Source organism: Polypterus senegalus, chromosome 5 (genome assembly GCF_016835505.1).
Source record: "Polypterus senegalus isolate Bchr_013 chromosome 5, ASM1683550v1, whole genome shotgun sequence".
Lineage (NCBI taxonomy): Eukaryota > Metazoa > Chordata > Cladistia > Polypteriformes > Polypteridae > Polypterus > Polypterus senegalus.
This window is the reverse complement of record NC_053158.1, coordinates 188,222,202-188,239,755: the sequence shown is the minus strand read 5'-3', so window position 1 is coordinate 188,239,755 and position 17,554 is coordinate 188,222,202. Positions and strand designations below refer to the sequence as shown.

The window sequence follows — 17,554 nt, the reverse complement described above, 5'->3', positions numbered from 1 at the left end:
GAGGAATTCCACAGAGTTGCAGGTACAGTAATTTGATTTAAATTGTGAAATTTCTAAGCAAAAATAACTGATTATATACTCACTGGTGGAACACGCTAACCCATCTTCCTCCCTTCAGTGTAGCCCCTCGCCTTTTAAAGAAATCCCTCCGAAGACTGTCCTCTTCAGCAGGTGCCTATGCCCAATATGCTTACAAATGCAGTTTTAATGGAGGGTTCTGTAATGGAATAAAATAACAGTGACTTCTGCATTGTATTGTAGTTCGTTAAGCTGATGGTTTTTACGAATGATACACAAGTAAACCCTTAAAAATAATGGTACAGAGTGGTTCTTCAGAATGAAGCCATACCGAAACCAACCATCCATGTGAAGTTACTAGAAAGAACTTTTACTCCACTTAGATTATTTGATGATAACCATAAAAATGTAAAATGGTGAATCACCAATTGGATTCTAATTTTAAAACTTCTGCTAAATACAATAGTACAGGCTAAGTTCAGATTTTTGTGATCTGTTGGTATTCTATTAGTTAGCCAACCATCTATTAATTTTTAGTTCTGTCACCATATTAAGAACCTTTTCAAAACCTGAAGACTCTATTTCATATGCAAAGCACCCTTCTTTGAATGAAATGGTTCTTTTGTTAAGCAATGTTTATAAAAGAAGCCACATACCCCAGTAAAGTTCCTTAACGGAACCAACCTTTTATAAGATGATGTATACAAGGTTACAAATAAATGTGGCCTCTTATTACTATAAGATGTCACAGATATGATAACTACAAATGTTGAGGCCAAATCTCAAGAGTCTTGGGTTTGAACAGGGTATCCAGTTTAAAGAGTGGGTACGGTGAGTCTTCGGTTATAGGTTTAAATGTGAAGTTAATTAACCTTTGCTTGCTTTTGTCACATAATTACTGAAAAATACAGGTTCAGTACAGGCAGACTAATGTTCAAAATGTCCTGCAGTAATTGGAACTCTTATCTATGGTGAACACTTAGATGACATGGGGTGGTCTTGCACATTTTTTGATATTAAAATAGCAAAAATGGAATACAAGGCTCATCTGAGATCGTGCAACGTAGGATGTGGAATAAAATCCTTAAGGTTACATTTTGCACAATGCAACAATTTACCTCACAAAGTTTATATGGATTTCACAGATTAATTGTTTCATGCATTCATTCTTTCAGCAATATTTCAATGTCACCTTGCTTTCCTTAGCAACTGTGTTGCTTGTCTTTTTGTTGGATGTGCCAATAATCCTCCTGCACTGCCACCAGCACCACTTCCTCTGCTGACATGAAGGTTCTTCCCTCAGTTTGTCGGCCCTACAATCCATGACCAAGTGGCTATTCAATGCTCCAATCAAATTCTGTAAGAGTTTATAAATCTGGCTGTGAAGACAAATTAAACAAGATCAACCTAGCAGATTGTGTGAGCTAATTGAAATCTGTCTTTCTGGAATAGATTTATCCACTGGTGCGAAATCGTGCTATACCAAGCTCAATTTCATTCCTAGATCCAGAATTATCTAATTGTGCTTTCTGGAACAGAGCCCTGGAGGCTTTTCTTTTTGAAGAATCGGTTCAATATCCCATTCTGCTATTCAGGACTTGGATGACAGCATTCCAAAAAGGACTGAAGCTACAGTGAAGGTAATGGGTAGCCCTTGATATTAATATATTGTGAGGTATTGTGATTTTTTTTTTTTCATTCCCTAAAGTTGTCCAATCAGGGACATGAAATTTTTGGAATATAGTGCTACCATGATTTTACATATCTACTCTATATAATGAATTATGGGCATAATGTGGTTATAACAATGTTGCAGTTTTAAGGCATTGATTCAGAAGTCCTATCATCCCTGCTGATCTCTGTGTGAGCCTGAACAAGTTTAAAAACTGTGCCAACTGCTGAAATGTAAAAAAAGGCTAATCTGTAAATTGCCATGGATCCCCCACTTGTTTCCTCATTCCTCACCCCATCAGATCTTTGTAATAGTAGTTTTCTTTAATGAAGTGGAAAAAAGTTGTCCAGTTTAACAAATGAACATCTAAATAAAAGCTTGTGTCGTAGATATCTAGGTGTATAAGTTATGGGGTGGAGTATTTTACTAAGTAAATATGACTCTTACCCATCTGCCCTGTGTACAACAACATACACTCACCTAAAGGATTATTAGGAACACCTGTTCAATTTCTCATTAATGCAGTTATCTAATCAACCAATCACATGGCAGTTGCTTCAATGCATTTTGGGGTGTGGTCCGGGTCAAGAAAATCTCCTGAACTCCAAACTGAATGTCAGAATGGGAAAGAAAGGTGATTTTAAGCAATTTTGAGCGTGGCATGGTTGTTGGTGCCAGACGGGCCGGTCTGAGTATTTCACAATCTGCTCAGTTACTGGGATTTTCACGCATGCACAACCATTTCTAGGGTTTACAAAGAATGGTATGAAAAGGGAAAAACATCCAGTATGCGGCAGTCCTGTGGGCGAAAATGCCTTGTTGATGTTAGAGGTCAGAGGAGAATGGGCCGACTGATTCAAGCTGATAGAAGAGCAACTTTGACTGAAATAACCACTCGTTACAACCGAGGTATGCAGCAAAGCATTTGTGAAGCCACAACACGCACAACCTTGAGGCGGATGGGCTACAACAGCAGAAGACCCCACCGGGTACCACTCATCCCCACTACAAATAGGAAAAAGGCTACAATTTGCACAAGCTCACCAAAGTTGGACAGTTGAAGACTGGAAAAATGTTGCCTGGTCTGATGAGTCTCGACTTCTGTTGAGACATTCAAATGGTAGAGTCAGAATTTGGCGTAAACAGAATGAGAACATGTATCCATCATGCCTTGTTACCACTGTGCAGGCTGGTGGTGGTGGTGTAATGGTGTGGGGGATGTTTTCTTGGCACACTTTAGGCCCCTTAGTGCCAATTGGGCATCGTTTAATTGCTACCTGAGCATTGTTTCTGACCATGTCCTTCCCTTCATGACCACCATGTACCCATCCTCTGATGGCTACTTCCAGCAGGATAATGCACCATGTCACAAAGCTCGAATCATTTCAAATTGGTTTCTTTAACATGACAATGAGTTCACTGTACTAAAATGGCCCCCACAGTCACCAGATTTCAACCCAATAGAGCATCTTTGGGATGTGGTGGAACGGCAGCTTCGTGCCCTGGATGTGCATCCCACAAATCTCCATCAGCTGCAAGATGCTATCTTATCAATATGGGCCAACATTTCTAAAGAATGCTTTTAGCACCTTGTTGAATCAATGCCACGTAGAATTAAGGCAGTTCTGAAGGTGAAAGGGGGTCAAACACCGTATTAGTATGGTGCTCCTAATAATCCTTTAGGTGAGTGTATAAGATCTCAAATTCTGCTGAAAGTACAAAATATAAAGCTTTATAAACAAACTAGATCCACTTGTTGTGATGTTAATAAATATGGAACGTTACAATCAATCCATTATGAATTTTGCTACCTGCATGTAGTTCAGAGTATGTTTTCCAATGGGTCAATAGAAATCAGCATTTGCATTAGACAAAAGAGGGAGGCCCCAGCCTACTATGAAGTCCACAAAGTGATGAGTAAATTGCAAGGATGCATTAGTTCTTTATGTACATGCCCAAACTCCTAATGATCTTCCCAGCTGTTAAGGTTACAAGGAAAGGCTGTAAAATTACTACAGAAGAGCATACACACTTTCTTAATGTTAATTTTTGGTTTAATTCCATTCCTTCACATTCTGCTCCTGTTTTCTTTCTCATCAAACTCAAAGACTGTCCAATCAATCTCATTCACTCCTTCAACATTCACCATGATGTCTGCCTGGAAAAAGGTAATGGCTTAATTTCATGCTGCTTGTCACTTGCACTACTTTTGCAACATAAATTCTGTTATGCTGTCTCAGGGCTAAGGGGTTATAATGGATCACTGGCCAAAAGAGATTACTGACCAAAATCTGGTACTTCTTGGAATGATACATTTACATCTACATCAAGGAGTGACAGGCTGTAGGTGGTCTGAGATATTTTTGACTATGCTAAAGTGAGTGATCCTCCATGTAAAACATTTTCCGCCTCACAGAGCTAAAAATGTATAAATTCCTGTGCAGAGGTTAAGAACCATATAACATCATACAATAAATAAGTGTTTCAGTTCTTGGTATCCTTACAGCTCATTATAAAAGTGATGTATACCTGCATACCTTTGCTACTTCATAGAGTAGAGTAAAGTAAAGCAAGTGTAACAAGAGATCAAGTATTGCTTATTCTACAAAGATATTCTAAAATGGCCTGGACACATTTGTTGGTACCCCTTGAAAAGATCATAAATAACTGGATTAGAGTGATTTTTCAAACTAGATGTTTTCTTTAATGTGTATCACACATGTCTCTAATCATGCAATCAGTCATTCAGCCAATTTCAATGCAGAAAAGTAGTCACACTGCTGTTTGGTACCATCTTGTGTCCCACATTTAACATAGATCAGAGAAAACAAAGGAGAGAGTTGTCTGAGGAAATCAAGGAGAAAAAAAGACAAACAAGTTAAAGGCAAAGGCTATAAGATAATCTCCAAGCAGTTTGATGTTCCTGTGACAATAGCTGCAAATATCATAAAGATGTTTAAAGTCCATGAGACTGTAGCCAATATCTCTGGATGCAGCCGCAAGAGGAAAATCAACCCTGGATTGGGCAGAATGATATTGAGAATGGTAGACAAAAACCCAAGGAGAACTTCCAAATAGATACAAGCTGAACACCAGGGTCAAGGTCCATCAGTGTCCGATTGCACCATTGTTAGTTTCAAGTCCTTGCACAGGCAACAATTTTTTCTATGTTTGTTAAGCAGTACAAATTTAAATGAATTAATACAATTTTTGCCTGTAAACTGACCTGCATTTTGCTGCTAGTACTACTTTTAAAACCAGGTGCCCAGGAGAATTAAACTTTAACAGGATAGGCCAGGTGTGTGACTCAAGTAAATCTATCTAATCATTATACTGTCTCTATTATAATCATACAGGCTAAATTCATTAGCATTTAAACAAGTATTGTGAGCTTCATTATGACCACAACAACCCACTTGCAATTGTGCTGCTGAATGGACTGGGAACTGAACATGAAAATTATTTTATTTATGGGCAATTTATTAAGTAGCAAAGCAGACAGTACTTGGAACTCCTAAGACCTCTACCTTTAAATGTTATGTTTACCCCGCTGTTACCAGAAATGAATTGAATGTAAGAGACATCAATGTTATATAAAACCCAGTTATTGGTGTGTACTTGTGCTACAGTTATTTCCTACTCTTTTAATTAAGTAGGTTAAAGACGGCCTTTAATTCGTAAAATCCTTCTCACTGGTCACCTTTCACACAGCCTCTTGAGTCTTTTGGTATTCAAAGATGCTACCTCGCTCAACAAAGCAAGTACTAGCCTCCCTTTTGTTTGAGAGGTGTCTGTCCAGTGAATCTTGTGACTGGTTATGATCTCCATACCCTCCTCCTCCAGGGGTCTGCAGACAGAATCGGTCCTGCCAACAAAAAAAGTGAAAGGTTCAATAAAATGCAAGAAAAACAACATGATAGAGTCTGACCTTGTGACAAATGATAAATACAGTGGGATGTATAAAGTTCAAGGTTGCATTAAATTTGTAGAAAACAAAAATCAATTAATGTAATTTTTAATTATATCATTGCCCTTGGACCAAGTTACCAACTACTTAATAAACAGAACTGGCATATTACTTGGACTACATTTTAATTATCAGGAGGGTTATCTTCAAGTAGGTGTTCATGGATGGCCTTATTATGACAACTTCATCAGTACCAAAATGCAAATGGATTGTTCAGGGGCTTATGACTTATGCAAGGTTTTGAAACCAATCAGGTAAATCCAAGTTGCAGATGTTGAAGAAAGAGAATGTAGTTGACAGATTTCCCTTTTACCTTGTAGAACATTAATCCCACCACAGAGCAGCCTGTCAAACAACTGAGTAAGATTTTTTAATTGCACCTAGAAAAGCACAGCATTAATACATTAAGTTGTGAATTAATTTAGAGCGGAAGTGGTGGATAAAGCAACGCTGCTGCAAACTTTAAACCATGGCATCCTCCCACAGATACGATGGCCCTTGCTAGTCTATAAATTACCACTGTCGACTGCTGAGATTTTGGAAAGTAAGATTAGCCAATATCTGCACAGACCACTAAATTTAAGCAGCATTGTTTTGTTTAGGCAATGCAACAAGCTCAAGCTGCAAATTAACTCTAAGTGAGTTAGGAGTTTGGGGTTACCTGTGCTAAACTGTTACAGCTGCACAGGTAGTCTAATGATGCCAAGATCTCCTAATCATTAAAGATGATAAATGGTTCAGGTACCAAGACTGCCAGATCTTGGCTGTTTCAAATCAATACACTGTGCAAAGACCCATGGATAGGATAATCATAAACTGATCCAAGATTAGGTGCAAGCAGCGTGAGGAGGAGTACATCAGTAGGATGGTGGGGATACAACAGGAGCAGTAGAAGAACTGTAAAATGTAATGGTCTTGGGTTAAGATTTTTGATTGTGTCAGTCTATGATGTTCTCCCTAGTGCAGTGCCCCTTTTTTGGTGTGGTAAAGTGATTTAATTAGGCCCCCTGTTCCTTCCAAGTAGAATACTGGAGTACATCCTCAGTTTTTTTCCATGAAAAGCACTGCTACTGCTGTTACCATGTGCAGGTGCTGAAAGTGGTAGTGGGCACTATTTGCTGTGCCACCAACTGTAGAGATCACTTCAAGGAATATAGGCAATTGCTTTCATCAGAACAATAGAGAAGTCCCAGTCCCTGCCAAGAGTATCAGGAGGACTCAGGATAATATCTGAGTGGTAGCTGAAAGTCAACCTAGGGACGCAGTTCAAATGCACAGATAACATTGAAGTGACCACCTTAAATTCAGGCATTGCACAAGTATCCATGATATCAAAGCAAGTGATTATGCAAGGGCCAAGCGTCCCCTAAGAATAACTGACCAAGGAGGTTATCACAAGGAAAAGGATACATATGAGGACTTGGTCAACAAGCGTTGCAGCTTAGGTGGCATGCATGGTGTGTGCCCAATGAGGTGGCCTGTTGGGATTTCACAGGTCAGTCGCTGTACAAAGCCCACCTTTGTATTGCTATTACAGGGGCACAAACAGCAAGTCATCAAAATAAAGTCATCAAGGTAGCAGAGAGGGCATGTAGCTGACAAGGATCAAAAGGAATGACCCATAGTCAACACATGCTACTTGAACACAAGTTGGGTTTTGACCAGCCATTAGCAGAGGTACCTAGGAGAGAGTGTCTCATGTTGACAGAAAAGAAACACCCAGTGAGCCCAGATTACATCACTGAGGATGTGTCCAAGTACACCAGAAGACATCTGTTTTAACTTGAGGTGTAGATTTAATACTTCAACCATGTTTGTTTCAACATCCTACTATTGATTGATGCTTCAGTGTTCCCTATAAATTAACTGCTTCTATATACTTTAATATATATATATTAAAGTGTCTTTTTGAGCACTATCTAGTCACATGAAAAGGTTTGGAAACCCCTCTTAATTCTTTAGATTTTTGTTTCTCATTGGCTGAGCTTTCAAAGTAGCAACTTCCTTTTAATGCCTTATGGAAAAAGTAGTATTTCTGCAGTGACATTAAGTTTATTGGATTAACAGAAAATATGCAATATGCATCATAAAATTAGACAGGTGCATACATTTGGGCACCGCAACAGAGTGATTACATCAATACTTAGTTGAGCCTCCTTTTGCTCCTTTGAGCCTCTAGACGCTGTCCTCCTATAGCCTTTGACGAGTGTCTGGATTCTAGATGGAGGTATTTTTCACCATTCTTCCATACAAAATCTCTCCACTTCAGTTACATTTGATGGCTGCTGAGTATGGACAGCCTGCTTCAAATCATCCCATAGATTTTCAATGATATTCAAGTCAGGGGATTGTGACGGCCATTCCAGAACATTGTACTTCTCCCTCTGCATGAAAGCCTTTGTAGATTTCGAACTGTGTTTTGGGTCATTGTCTTGTTGGAATATCTAACCCCTGCGTAACTTCAACTTTGTGACTGATGCTTGAACATTATCCTGAAGAATTTGTTGATATTGGGTTGAACTCATCCGACCCTCGACTTTAACAAGGGCCCCAGTCTCTGAACTAGCCACACAGCCCCACAGCATGATGAGACCTCCACCAAATTTGACAGTAGGTAGCAGGTGTTTTTCTTCCAATGAGGTGTTCTTCTTCCGCCAGGCAAAGCGGTTTTGTTATGACAAAATAACTCAATTTTTGTCTCATCAGTCCAAAGCACTTTGTTCCAAAATGAATCTGGCTTGTCTAAATGAGCATTTGCATACAACCAGCGACTCCGTTTGTGGTGTGAGTGCAGAAAGGGCTTCTTTCTCATCACCCTGCCATACAGATGTACTTTGTGCAAATTGCGCTGAATTGTAGAACGATGTACAGATATACCATCTGCAGCAAGATGTTCTTGCAGGTCTTTGGAGGTGATCTGTGGGTTGTCTGTAACCATTCTCACAATCCTGCACATATGCCACTCCTGCATTTTTCTTGGCCTGCCAGACCTGCTGGGTTTAACAGCAACTGTGCCTGTGGCCTTCCATTTCCTGATTACATTCCTTACAGTTGAAACTGGCAGTTCAAACCTCTGAGATAGTTTTTTGTAGCCTTCCCCTAAACCATGAGACTCAACAATCTTAGTTTTCAGATCTTTTGAGAGTTGCTTTGAGGATCCCATGCTGTCTGTCACTCTTCAGAGGAGAGTCAAAGGGAAGCACAACTTGCAATTGACCACCTTAAATACCTTTTCTCATGACTGGACACAACTGTCTATGAAGTTCAAGGATCAATGAGCTAATCTAACCAATTTGATGTTACAAGTAATCAGTATTGAGCAGTTACATGCATTCAAATCAGCAAAATTACAAGGGGACCCAAATTTTTGCACAGCCAGTTTTTCACAATTCATTTAATTTCATAAAACTAAATACCGCTTCACTAAAAATCTTTGTTTGGAAAACACCCCAGTACTCCGATGTTCCTAGGAAATGAAAGACATACCAGTGTTATCTTTTTTGTTGAAAGCAGAGTAAATTATTATGCAGGCTGAGAGGGGTTCCCAAACTTTTTCATATGACTGTATATAGATAACACAATATGGTATATATTCACCCTCCTCTTCCCCTAAAGCGTTAGAAAAAAAAGGTTTTGTTTTTAAGCAATTTAGAATTGCACAAATTGTTTTCAGCCAAATATCATACACACCTGCTGCCTAAACTAGATGCACAAACAAAATCAATCGAACCCGTATTTCACACTGGAGTAATATGCAGCCACCCTTTAACCTGACAGCATGGCTTTGGGCTGTAGGAGGAAAGTCATGTAGAATATGCAAAATCAAAAACAAAGGACACATGGGAATGAAATTACAGTTACAAGAGCTAAATGTGCTAGAATATTTTAAATAAATATTACTTAGCATATATAAGTAATATAGTAATATATAGTAAGCAGTGTGAATGTATGCATTTCTCATGACTGTTTTTACATCAGTCTAAACACTGATACCTTCATTAGAAAAACGTCATTCCTTTATTAGACTAAATGTTAACTAAATGTTAACTTCTGCTTCCATCCCACCAAATTCTAAGACACTAACTTAGTTCATTAATCTACTTGAATTTACCCCAGGGTCAATTTTCACTGATGTTTTGGCACCAAGGTTTAAGGTTCTTCCATCTGCACGGTGAAGAAGATTTAGACCTGGTGAGCCTGGCTGACCTCCTGTAAGACAAGTTCAAAAGTGAATTTAATGAATTTGACTGATACCAGTAATATAACATTTTATAAGTGTTATAAAGACCAAAAGAAACCTTGTTACATAAGTGGAAATAAGAAAGTTTTGCAGTACCTAAACTAAAGTGTTATGTTTGTACTCCAGTGAACAAAAATACCATGCAGTCATAATGAGAAACCAGGCAATGCAGATTGTGATGGTGATACAATGGTTAGCATGCACGCTTTTCATCCAAGGGGCTTCGGTTTGACTAATAAACATTAAGTTTTAAGTTTTTCTTTAATCAAGCATATCCCTCACTATGTTTTTCATGGTCCAAACCATTGCACCTGGCCTTTTTTCAATTTAGGGTTCTTTGAACTGAAGAAAATGTATTAAATGCAACATATTTAAAAGGTAAAATAGGCTGCCAATAATGTTTATAATTTCTTATTACGGGTGGCACGGTGGCGCAGTGGTAGCGCTACTACCTTGCAGTTAGGAGACCCGGGTTCACTTCCCGGGTCCTCCCTGAGTGGAGTTTGCATGTTCTCCCCGTGTCTGTGTGTTGTTTTCCTCCCAAAGTCCAAAGACATGCAGGTTAGGTGGATTGGCAATTCTCAATTGGCCCTAGTGTGTGTTTGTGTGTGTCCTGCGGTGGGTTGGCACCCTGCCCGGGATTGGTTCCTGCCTTGTGCTCTGGGATTGGCTCCAGCAGACCCCCGTGACCCTGTGTTCGGATTCAGCAGGTTGGAAAATGGATGGATTTCTTATTACTTTTTACCCTTCCATTGTTCCACTTCCTGTCTCAGGCAATTCCAGGTAACTCAGCTAGCACGTAAAAAAAGATATTTATAAGTGAATGGCGTTGCTGTTAGAGGATTCCTAACCAACAGCTGCAACTGAACATAGACAGCAGAATGTGAGGTCACCTTTAATTCCATACGGCTGGAGAGTTCTACGCTCGGTTAGCACTGACAGCACAACCTCTTCTCGAAAAAGCAGCTCTCTAATCACCCCATCACCTCCACAGTAACAGCCTAGCCCTCCAGATTCAGGGCGAAGTGAGAATCTCTGCAGGACTACTGGGTACCTATCAAAAAATAGCAGAGCGAGTTAATTTATCCCTTCTTACTGGTCCAAAGGTGGCAAAATCAAAAGACAAATGTGTGAAAGACAAAACATTTATACTGCATCTTTCCTCTCTGTGAGCATCACGTATGAAAGATATGAGGGAAATACATAACAGTAATTACAAAGCGTTTGGGTGTAATTTATAAATCTGAAAAATACTTTTTTCGGTCTAGTAGAAGAGGTCAGCAATTTTCTGAAAAATATGTTACATAAACCTGAATGGTAAGATTCATACAGAAGCAATAAACAGTAAAGGTAGTCTATTTTTGAAATGTATTTTATAACAGTGTAGCACACCTTTCACAATTCTGAACACCTGCTGCAATTCTAACCTCAAAAATGTCAAATAGTTGTATTTGTTATTGTGATGCCAGGGTTGCATTAAATGTTTGAGCCTGGTTATTGTCTGTGTGTAGTCTGGCCATTATCCCCAAGTCTACGTGTACTTTTTATCTCACACTATTAAGTTGATTCCTTGTGTGAGCGTGAATACACATGTGAGTGTGAGCGGGCTCTCTAATTGACAGAAACTCCATCTAGAGTTGATTCCTGCCATTTCCCAGATGCTGCTAGGATATGCTGCACATTCCAGTGACCCTGAATTGAAATAGACAGGTCTGAGAATGTTATGAATGTTACTATTAAAAAAAAAAAAATGGATTCAAATTTCAGTTTAGTTTGTCCTTATCCCACTTAACTGCCAGTTCACTATATAACAATTAAAATGTTGTGTAAAATAGAAGTGGAACATATACACAAACAGAATGATAAAACATGAAAAGAAAAGAATTACATACACAAATATACATATAAACAAGACAGTTTTAAGATAGTAAATGAAAACATCTGGTGGTACTGATTTCATAACTATGTCTGAGGTCACTGCAATAGTGGAAAAGTTTATAGTGAGATGACAGCAAAAGTGTTTAATGGGTGATCAAATTTGTAGTAAAAGATGTTTACCAAGGATGCAGCTTGTCCCTCAACCTATTCAAGATTTTGTAGGACATAATATTCAAGGGTTGGAGAGTATCGGCATCTCTTAATGTGTAGATGATGATGTCATCTTAGCCTTATCTGACTGTGAATTCTGAAACACAATGGGGACAGTTCACAGCAGAGTTTGTAATAGAAAGGGTGAGAATTAGCACCTGCAAATAGATGGCCACAGTTCCCTACCAGAAGTGAGGTGTGCTTTCTGTTGATCTGGGAAAGAGATAAGGTCAAATATTGCAGACATGAATTGAAGATAAAAGCTTTTTCTGAGGATGTAATTACCAGTATTCTAATCATTCTTTGCCTATGGTCATAAAATGTGACTAAAAGAATGGCGGTGTAATTTCATGATCAAGATGACCTTCTTTCTATGTGGTGTTTCATAGTTAAAGTTGGATGACAGGGTGATAATTTTGATAAACAAGAAAACACTAGATTAGAGAGGCCGCTTCTTCAAACATTGATGCAAACTGGTCACAATTCATTGGATTTGCACCAATGAATTCTTTTTAGAATATTCACTTTACACTTTTTTATTACAGTTACCCTGCCTCTTACATTCACTTAAGCCACTTTTGTCTCAAGGCACTTGCTGAAGAGGCTCCAATGCAAATAAATATAATGTGACTGAAATCAAATGCATTGGTCAATAGTGGAATTGGTTAAAAAAAGTGTTTCAGTGCCAGATGGATAAAGAACAATAGAATGTGGCATGAACCTTATTAGCTCAGTACATTAAATAAGGGTTTTGAGATAAAAATTGCTTTTCAGCAGACTTCATATTTAATCATTTGTTCTGTGTTAGTTACGCAGTTACATAAAAGTAAAATTTCTATGTAAAGCATTGTTTATTTTTCTATGATAGTTCAAGATTACTAAAATCATATCATAACCTAGGGATTTAGTGATGTATACATTGTTTCTGTTTGTGTCAAAAGTTGCTCATTTTCATAACTAATATTATCATTCCCGCCCATTAATTTAAAAACAACATTTTCCTCAAATATCAATTTTAAAGGTCTGGCCACTACTTGTCCTGACAGAGAACACTCTCATTCCACATTCAGACTCTCCAGGCAGGAAGCAGGCATTTACACACCTCTCCAAGGATCATACGTGGGTCAGTCATGCCCCCTGGTGGTCCACTAAAAAACTGCAACTTTGATCTACAGCTTATCTCTTTTCATCATCTCAGTTGTATTTTCCAGGTGAGGATGTCATGATGGCAGCAGGCCAAGCATGTCGGCCCAGACTATGCTGTCTCTAGATACAGATTCCAGCTCTTCCAGGGGAATTCTCAGGTGTTCCCAAGCCAACCTGCAGATATTATCCCTCCAGCATGTCCTGGGATCATTAGGATGTGCCTCGGTCCATTGGGACAATTTGCCCTGGGAGATTGGGAGGGGCGGTTTCATTGTAATGACATATCCAAACCACCTTAACTAGCTCCTCTCAATACCATTGAGCATTGACACTCGCCTAAGGCTCTCCTGAATTGTTAAGCTTCTCACCTGAGAACGGAGTGTCAGCCCATTGGATCTGCAAAGAAACATCATTTCTGCCACATTGTACTTGCAAACTAATTCTTTTGATCATTACACCACAGCTCATGACCATAGGTAATGACAGGGATGAAGATCAACCAGTAAATCATGAATTCTGCCTTTAGACTCAGCTTCCTCTTCACCACCATGGGCCAGTACAGAGCTTGAAAATTGCTGCCGTGGCTCCACTCCATATGTTGATATCAGGTTCCCTTCATCTGTCATACGTGGACAAATAGTCTTAAATACTGTTTATGAACTACAACAAGACAGATGACTGGGTTCCAGGTATTTTTCTGTTACAAAAAGGAATTCTAAAAGAAGGTGTTACTTTAACAATGATGGCATCGAATATAAGTGACATATATCTGCATACCCCCATAGTAAATATTTAGGCATTTGCTTTGGTACTAGTTTTTCTACCTGTATACTTTTAATTTTTCTCTATACTACTTTATACTGTACAGGATGCCCTTTTCTAACAATGTCTTAGATATTGTATATGCCTGTAAGTTGCATTTTGCTACAGATTAAATTTTGCACTGAATGATGTTTGTAGGCAGTTTTACTTTGCCTTCAGTTCAATGCATTTGTTACTTCACTTGGTAGGTGTTTAAAAACTGCACACACAGTAATACTCAGTTACAGTGACAGAAAGCGTTGACTTTTTGAGGGGATACTAGGATGGCAAGGTTCTAAATATAGAGCAGAAAAATCTCAGCTGGTTTTGAGCAATCTCCGGAAAAAATATAATGGAAATAAAGCAGGAATTACAAATGGTTCATGCTGCTTGGGCAAAAGCCACAAGAGCGATATGTCCAGTGTACAATTACAGTTCATGCCCAAGTCACTGCCCTCTAATTGCTCTCTCTCAGTGCAGACATGCTGGGGGCAAAGCTTACCTGGCCTGAAAGAAAGAAAACTCCCGGCACCTAATTGATCTGACACCCACTCTCTGTCTTCCTACATACCATTTTGACTTCATGCATGCCATCATGAGCCCTATTGCTGCGCTTTTCTATAAAGGAAATATAACTTTTGTTTACTAGGACATTTTCCCATTTGCAATTGTGGTTTATTAACCTTTTGTATCCTGGGTGGCACAATGGTGCAATGGCTGATCCTGTTACCACATAAATCTGGTATCCTAGGTTCATAAACAACCTGTGTAGTTTTTGAAGGCTACCTGTGCAGTGTTTGTATGGATGGTTCAGGTTTTCTCTATGTCTGATTGTATTTTTTAAATCTAAATTATGTGTAGTCCCTTGTGAGTGATAGTGTAAATGGGTATACGAATGGATGCACAATTCTGTTCTTTACAATTCTATTCAGGACTGGTTACTGCTTTGTACTCAAAAATGTTGGAATAGGCTCCAGGCACACACTACCCTGAACCAGATTAAGCTGGTTTGAGAAGAGTATGTATTGCACTTTTCTTGTTTTTTTTTAAATTTTATTTTACAATACCTCATACCCTGTCCAAGACCAGTCTGAACATATAAATCCCTTTGTCTAGACCAACCATAAAAAGGGTAACCCAGTCATTTTACCTGCAACAGAAAAGTAGTAACTGCACCAAATTTTCCAGTCTCACCTCTTTTCAAGGATTTCTGGATCAGTAATACGTGTGTTGGTCATGTGACTATGAACCCCACTGCGGCCATGCCAACCTGGCCCGGCCCCTGCACCTCCAGCCACTGTCTCATAATATCCAACCTGCTCGTTTCCAAATGTTATGTTGTTCATGCAGCCCTGAGAAAGAAGAACATGCAGGGCATAACAAGGACTGTCTCTGATCAATAATGTTAAGGTCCAAAGTTACATATTAAAAGATTTGACAAAGTTTAACAGTTATTAATGAATGTCATGTCTAGGTCAGAACCTCAACAGAAAGTTACATTCTGCATAGAGTTAATGTTAAAATCACAGAGGCTTAAAGGTCCCTGAATTGTGTTCATTTTGATCTCCAAGATGAATTCAGACTTGCATCTTTGTGTGATTTTGGCAAGATGCCCCACTTGTGAAGCTTACCTATTGTCTGAAATCTTCATCATTTAAGGTCTTTGACTGCCATTAGGCATAGACCTCAAGCTTTAGAAATGATATTGGAATAATTTCCAGAGTAACAGGCATAAATAACAGCAAGGTATAGGAATATAATTTGTTTAAGTTTCAATATTGAGACATTTATGTAAGGCAGGGTTAACTTACTATAAACTGATTTTGGTTGTTCAATACAGTATTAACAAAGATTGCCCTAAGTATTATTGCCATTTGATAGACTCAAGTGGTCACAAAGGAACTTAATGATGATTGATTGCTATGGTAAGATCATACAAATTGAAAAAACACAAAACTTTGATACCTTTGTTCACTCAATCATGTTATCACTAATGAATATATGAAGATCCAATCAAATTCAATTTAAAAAATATGCAAAAGCTAAAAATAAAACTGGACATAACTGCATTTTTTAATAGAAGCTAATTAACAGTAGAGGTCACAGACATACAGCAAGAAACTGATGCAATTTCATCATGCAAACTTGTAGATTCTGGTTTCTCTTCTTAGATGTATGAACATGTTACTTGCCTTATGCAATTTTTAACTAAATTAAGTTTTTTTTTTTTAAGGACTGACTGAGTAAATGACTTCTTGGTAACTCACCTGAGATGCAGCACAAACTTCAAACGCTTTAAAAATTACATCGACCACTCTCTGTGATGTTAACACATTCCCGCCCACCACAGCAGCATTCTGGGAAGGCTGTAGTATTGATCCTGGTGGAATTATGACTTTAATTGGTGTCAGGCAACCCTTCAAATGAAACAATATGTGGTCAGTCTCAATTTACATTGGCCAAGCATTGTCTAATAGGCAAGAGCTTTTGAGTGAAAATCACATTGCATGCCTCAGTAACTCAATAAGGCAAAGTAAGAATACATTCCCACTCTATGCCCATTCAGTCATTCACCTGGTTGAGTGGGATGTCTTGACCAACCATGCACCGCAGACAATAGATAAGAGCTGACAAAGTAATGGCACGGGGAGCATTACAGTTCCCAAATACTTCATAACCAGTCCCGGAGAAATCAAACAGTGCACTTCCCTATGCCAAGAGCAGAGAAATTAATTAAAATACATTGCAAAACAACCTAGATAAAGTGTACTTACATTATAGAGCCTTGTTAAAGATGCTGTGCTCTAACAGTAGGGTAACACTATGACCTTACCTTAAAACTTAACAACAAGAAATATAAAATGTCTCACAATGCTTTATTATGGCAGACTTTGTAATGCATTCTTTTACTTACTACAGTATTTTTAGAGTACAGTCATAACTTAGAGGACGTAAAGAATGCATTCATACACATAAGCACAAAGCAGATGATTATCTTTTCATACTTAAGCAGTAGCTACATAGTTGCGTAGATGCATTTCCTCTACTTGCAGCACATATGTTATCAACACAAACAAGTCAATCCATACAGACACCAATATTCATTTCAATAATGTCAATAACTTCAAAATTAAATTATCTTTCTTTGTGCACAACTCTGGATTCAAATACTCAAGAAGTAAGAACTGGCCCTTGAGATTTCAAGTTATAAATGTTACAATACTTTATATTTTGATGTAAAAATGCATGATGCAGCACCCGTTTTTAACAATTTCAGTTGATTATCTGTCTATCTCGTCTTGACCCTACTTCTTCCATTACTCTGAAACAGAGAGCCCAAGCTTACTCTAGAAGCATCTGGTGGAATGCAAGCATGAATCCTGAATGAGTAAAATCAGCTGTACTATGATATCATTATATACAGTATAATTTGTTTTGTTACGTATGTGTAAAGTTACATTTGTGCATTACCTGTATTTATTACTTCAGATAGAAGGTGTCACTGAAAGGGAAAAATTAAAAGGGTTTTCATAAAGATTAGAAATATAGTATTTGTATTCATCTTAGCAGTGTGCCTTTGGATTGTACACACAACTTTTTTCTGTACAATGATTTTGGAAAA

The 17,554-nt window shown here is 38.4% G+C and overlaps 1 protein-coding gene and 1 long non-coding RNA gene across 2 annotated transcripts in view; both read right to left on the bottom strand.

The window, feature by feature from the left end:
• The window catches only part of LOC120529734, a 31,880-nt gene extending 30,676 nt beyond the window's left edge, over positions 1-1,204 (bottom strand). Inside the window, exon 1 of the long non-coding RNA XR_005633796.1 lies at positions 84-1,204. This is a non-coding gene — a long non-coding RNA (uncharacterized LOC120529734). The remainder of the gene's footprint in view (positions 1-83) is intronic.
• A 3,945-nt stretch (positions 1,205-5,149) lies between these two features.
• Positions 5,150-17,554, bottom strand: part of oplah (5-oxoprolinase, ATP-hydrolysing) — a 55,813-nt gene continuing 43,408 nt past the window's right edge. Inside the window, exons 22-27 of the mRNA XM_039753799.1 lie at positions 16,507-16,641; positions 16,200-16,349; positions 15,127-15,284; positions 10,791-10,951; positions 9,769-9,866; positions 5,150-5,555 (exon numbers count right to left, since the gene is read on the bottom strand). Coding sequence (XP_039609733.1) covers positions 5,394-5,555; positions 9,769-9,866; positions 10,791-10,951; positions 15,127-15,284; positions 16,200-16,349; positions 16,507-16,641 — 864 coding nt within the window. The 3' untranslated portion in view covers positions 5,150-5,393. The remainder of the gene's footprint in view (positions 5,556-9,768; positions 9,867-10,790; positions 10,952-15,126; positions 15,285-16,199; positions 16,350-16,506; positions 16,642-17,554) is intronic.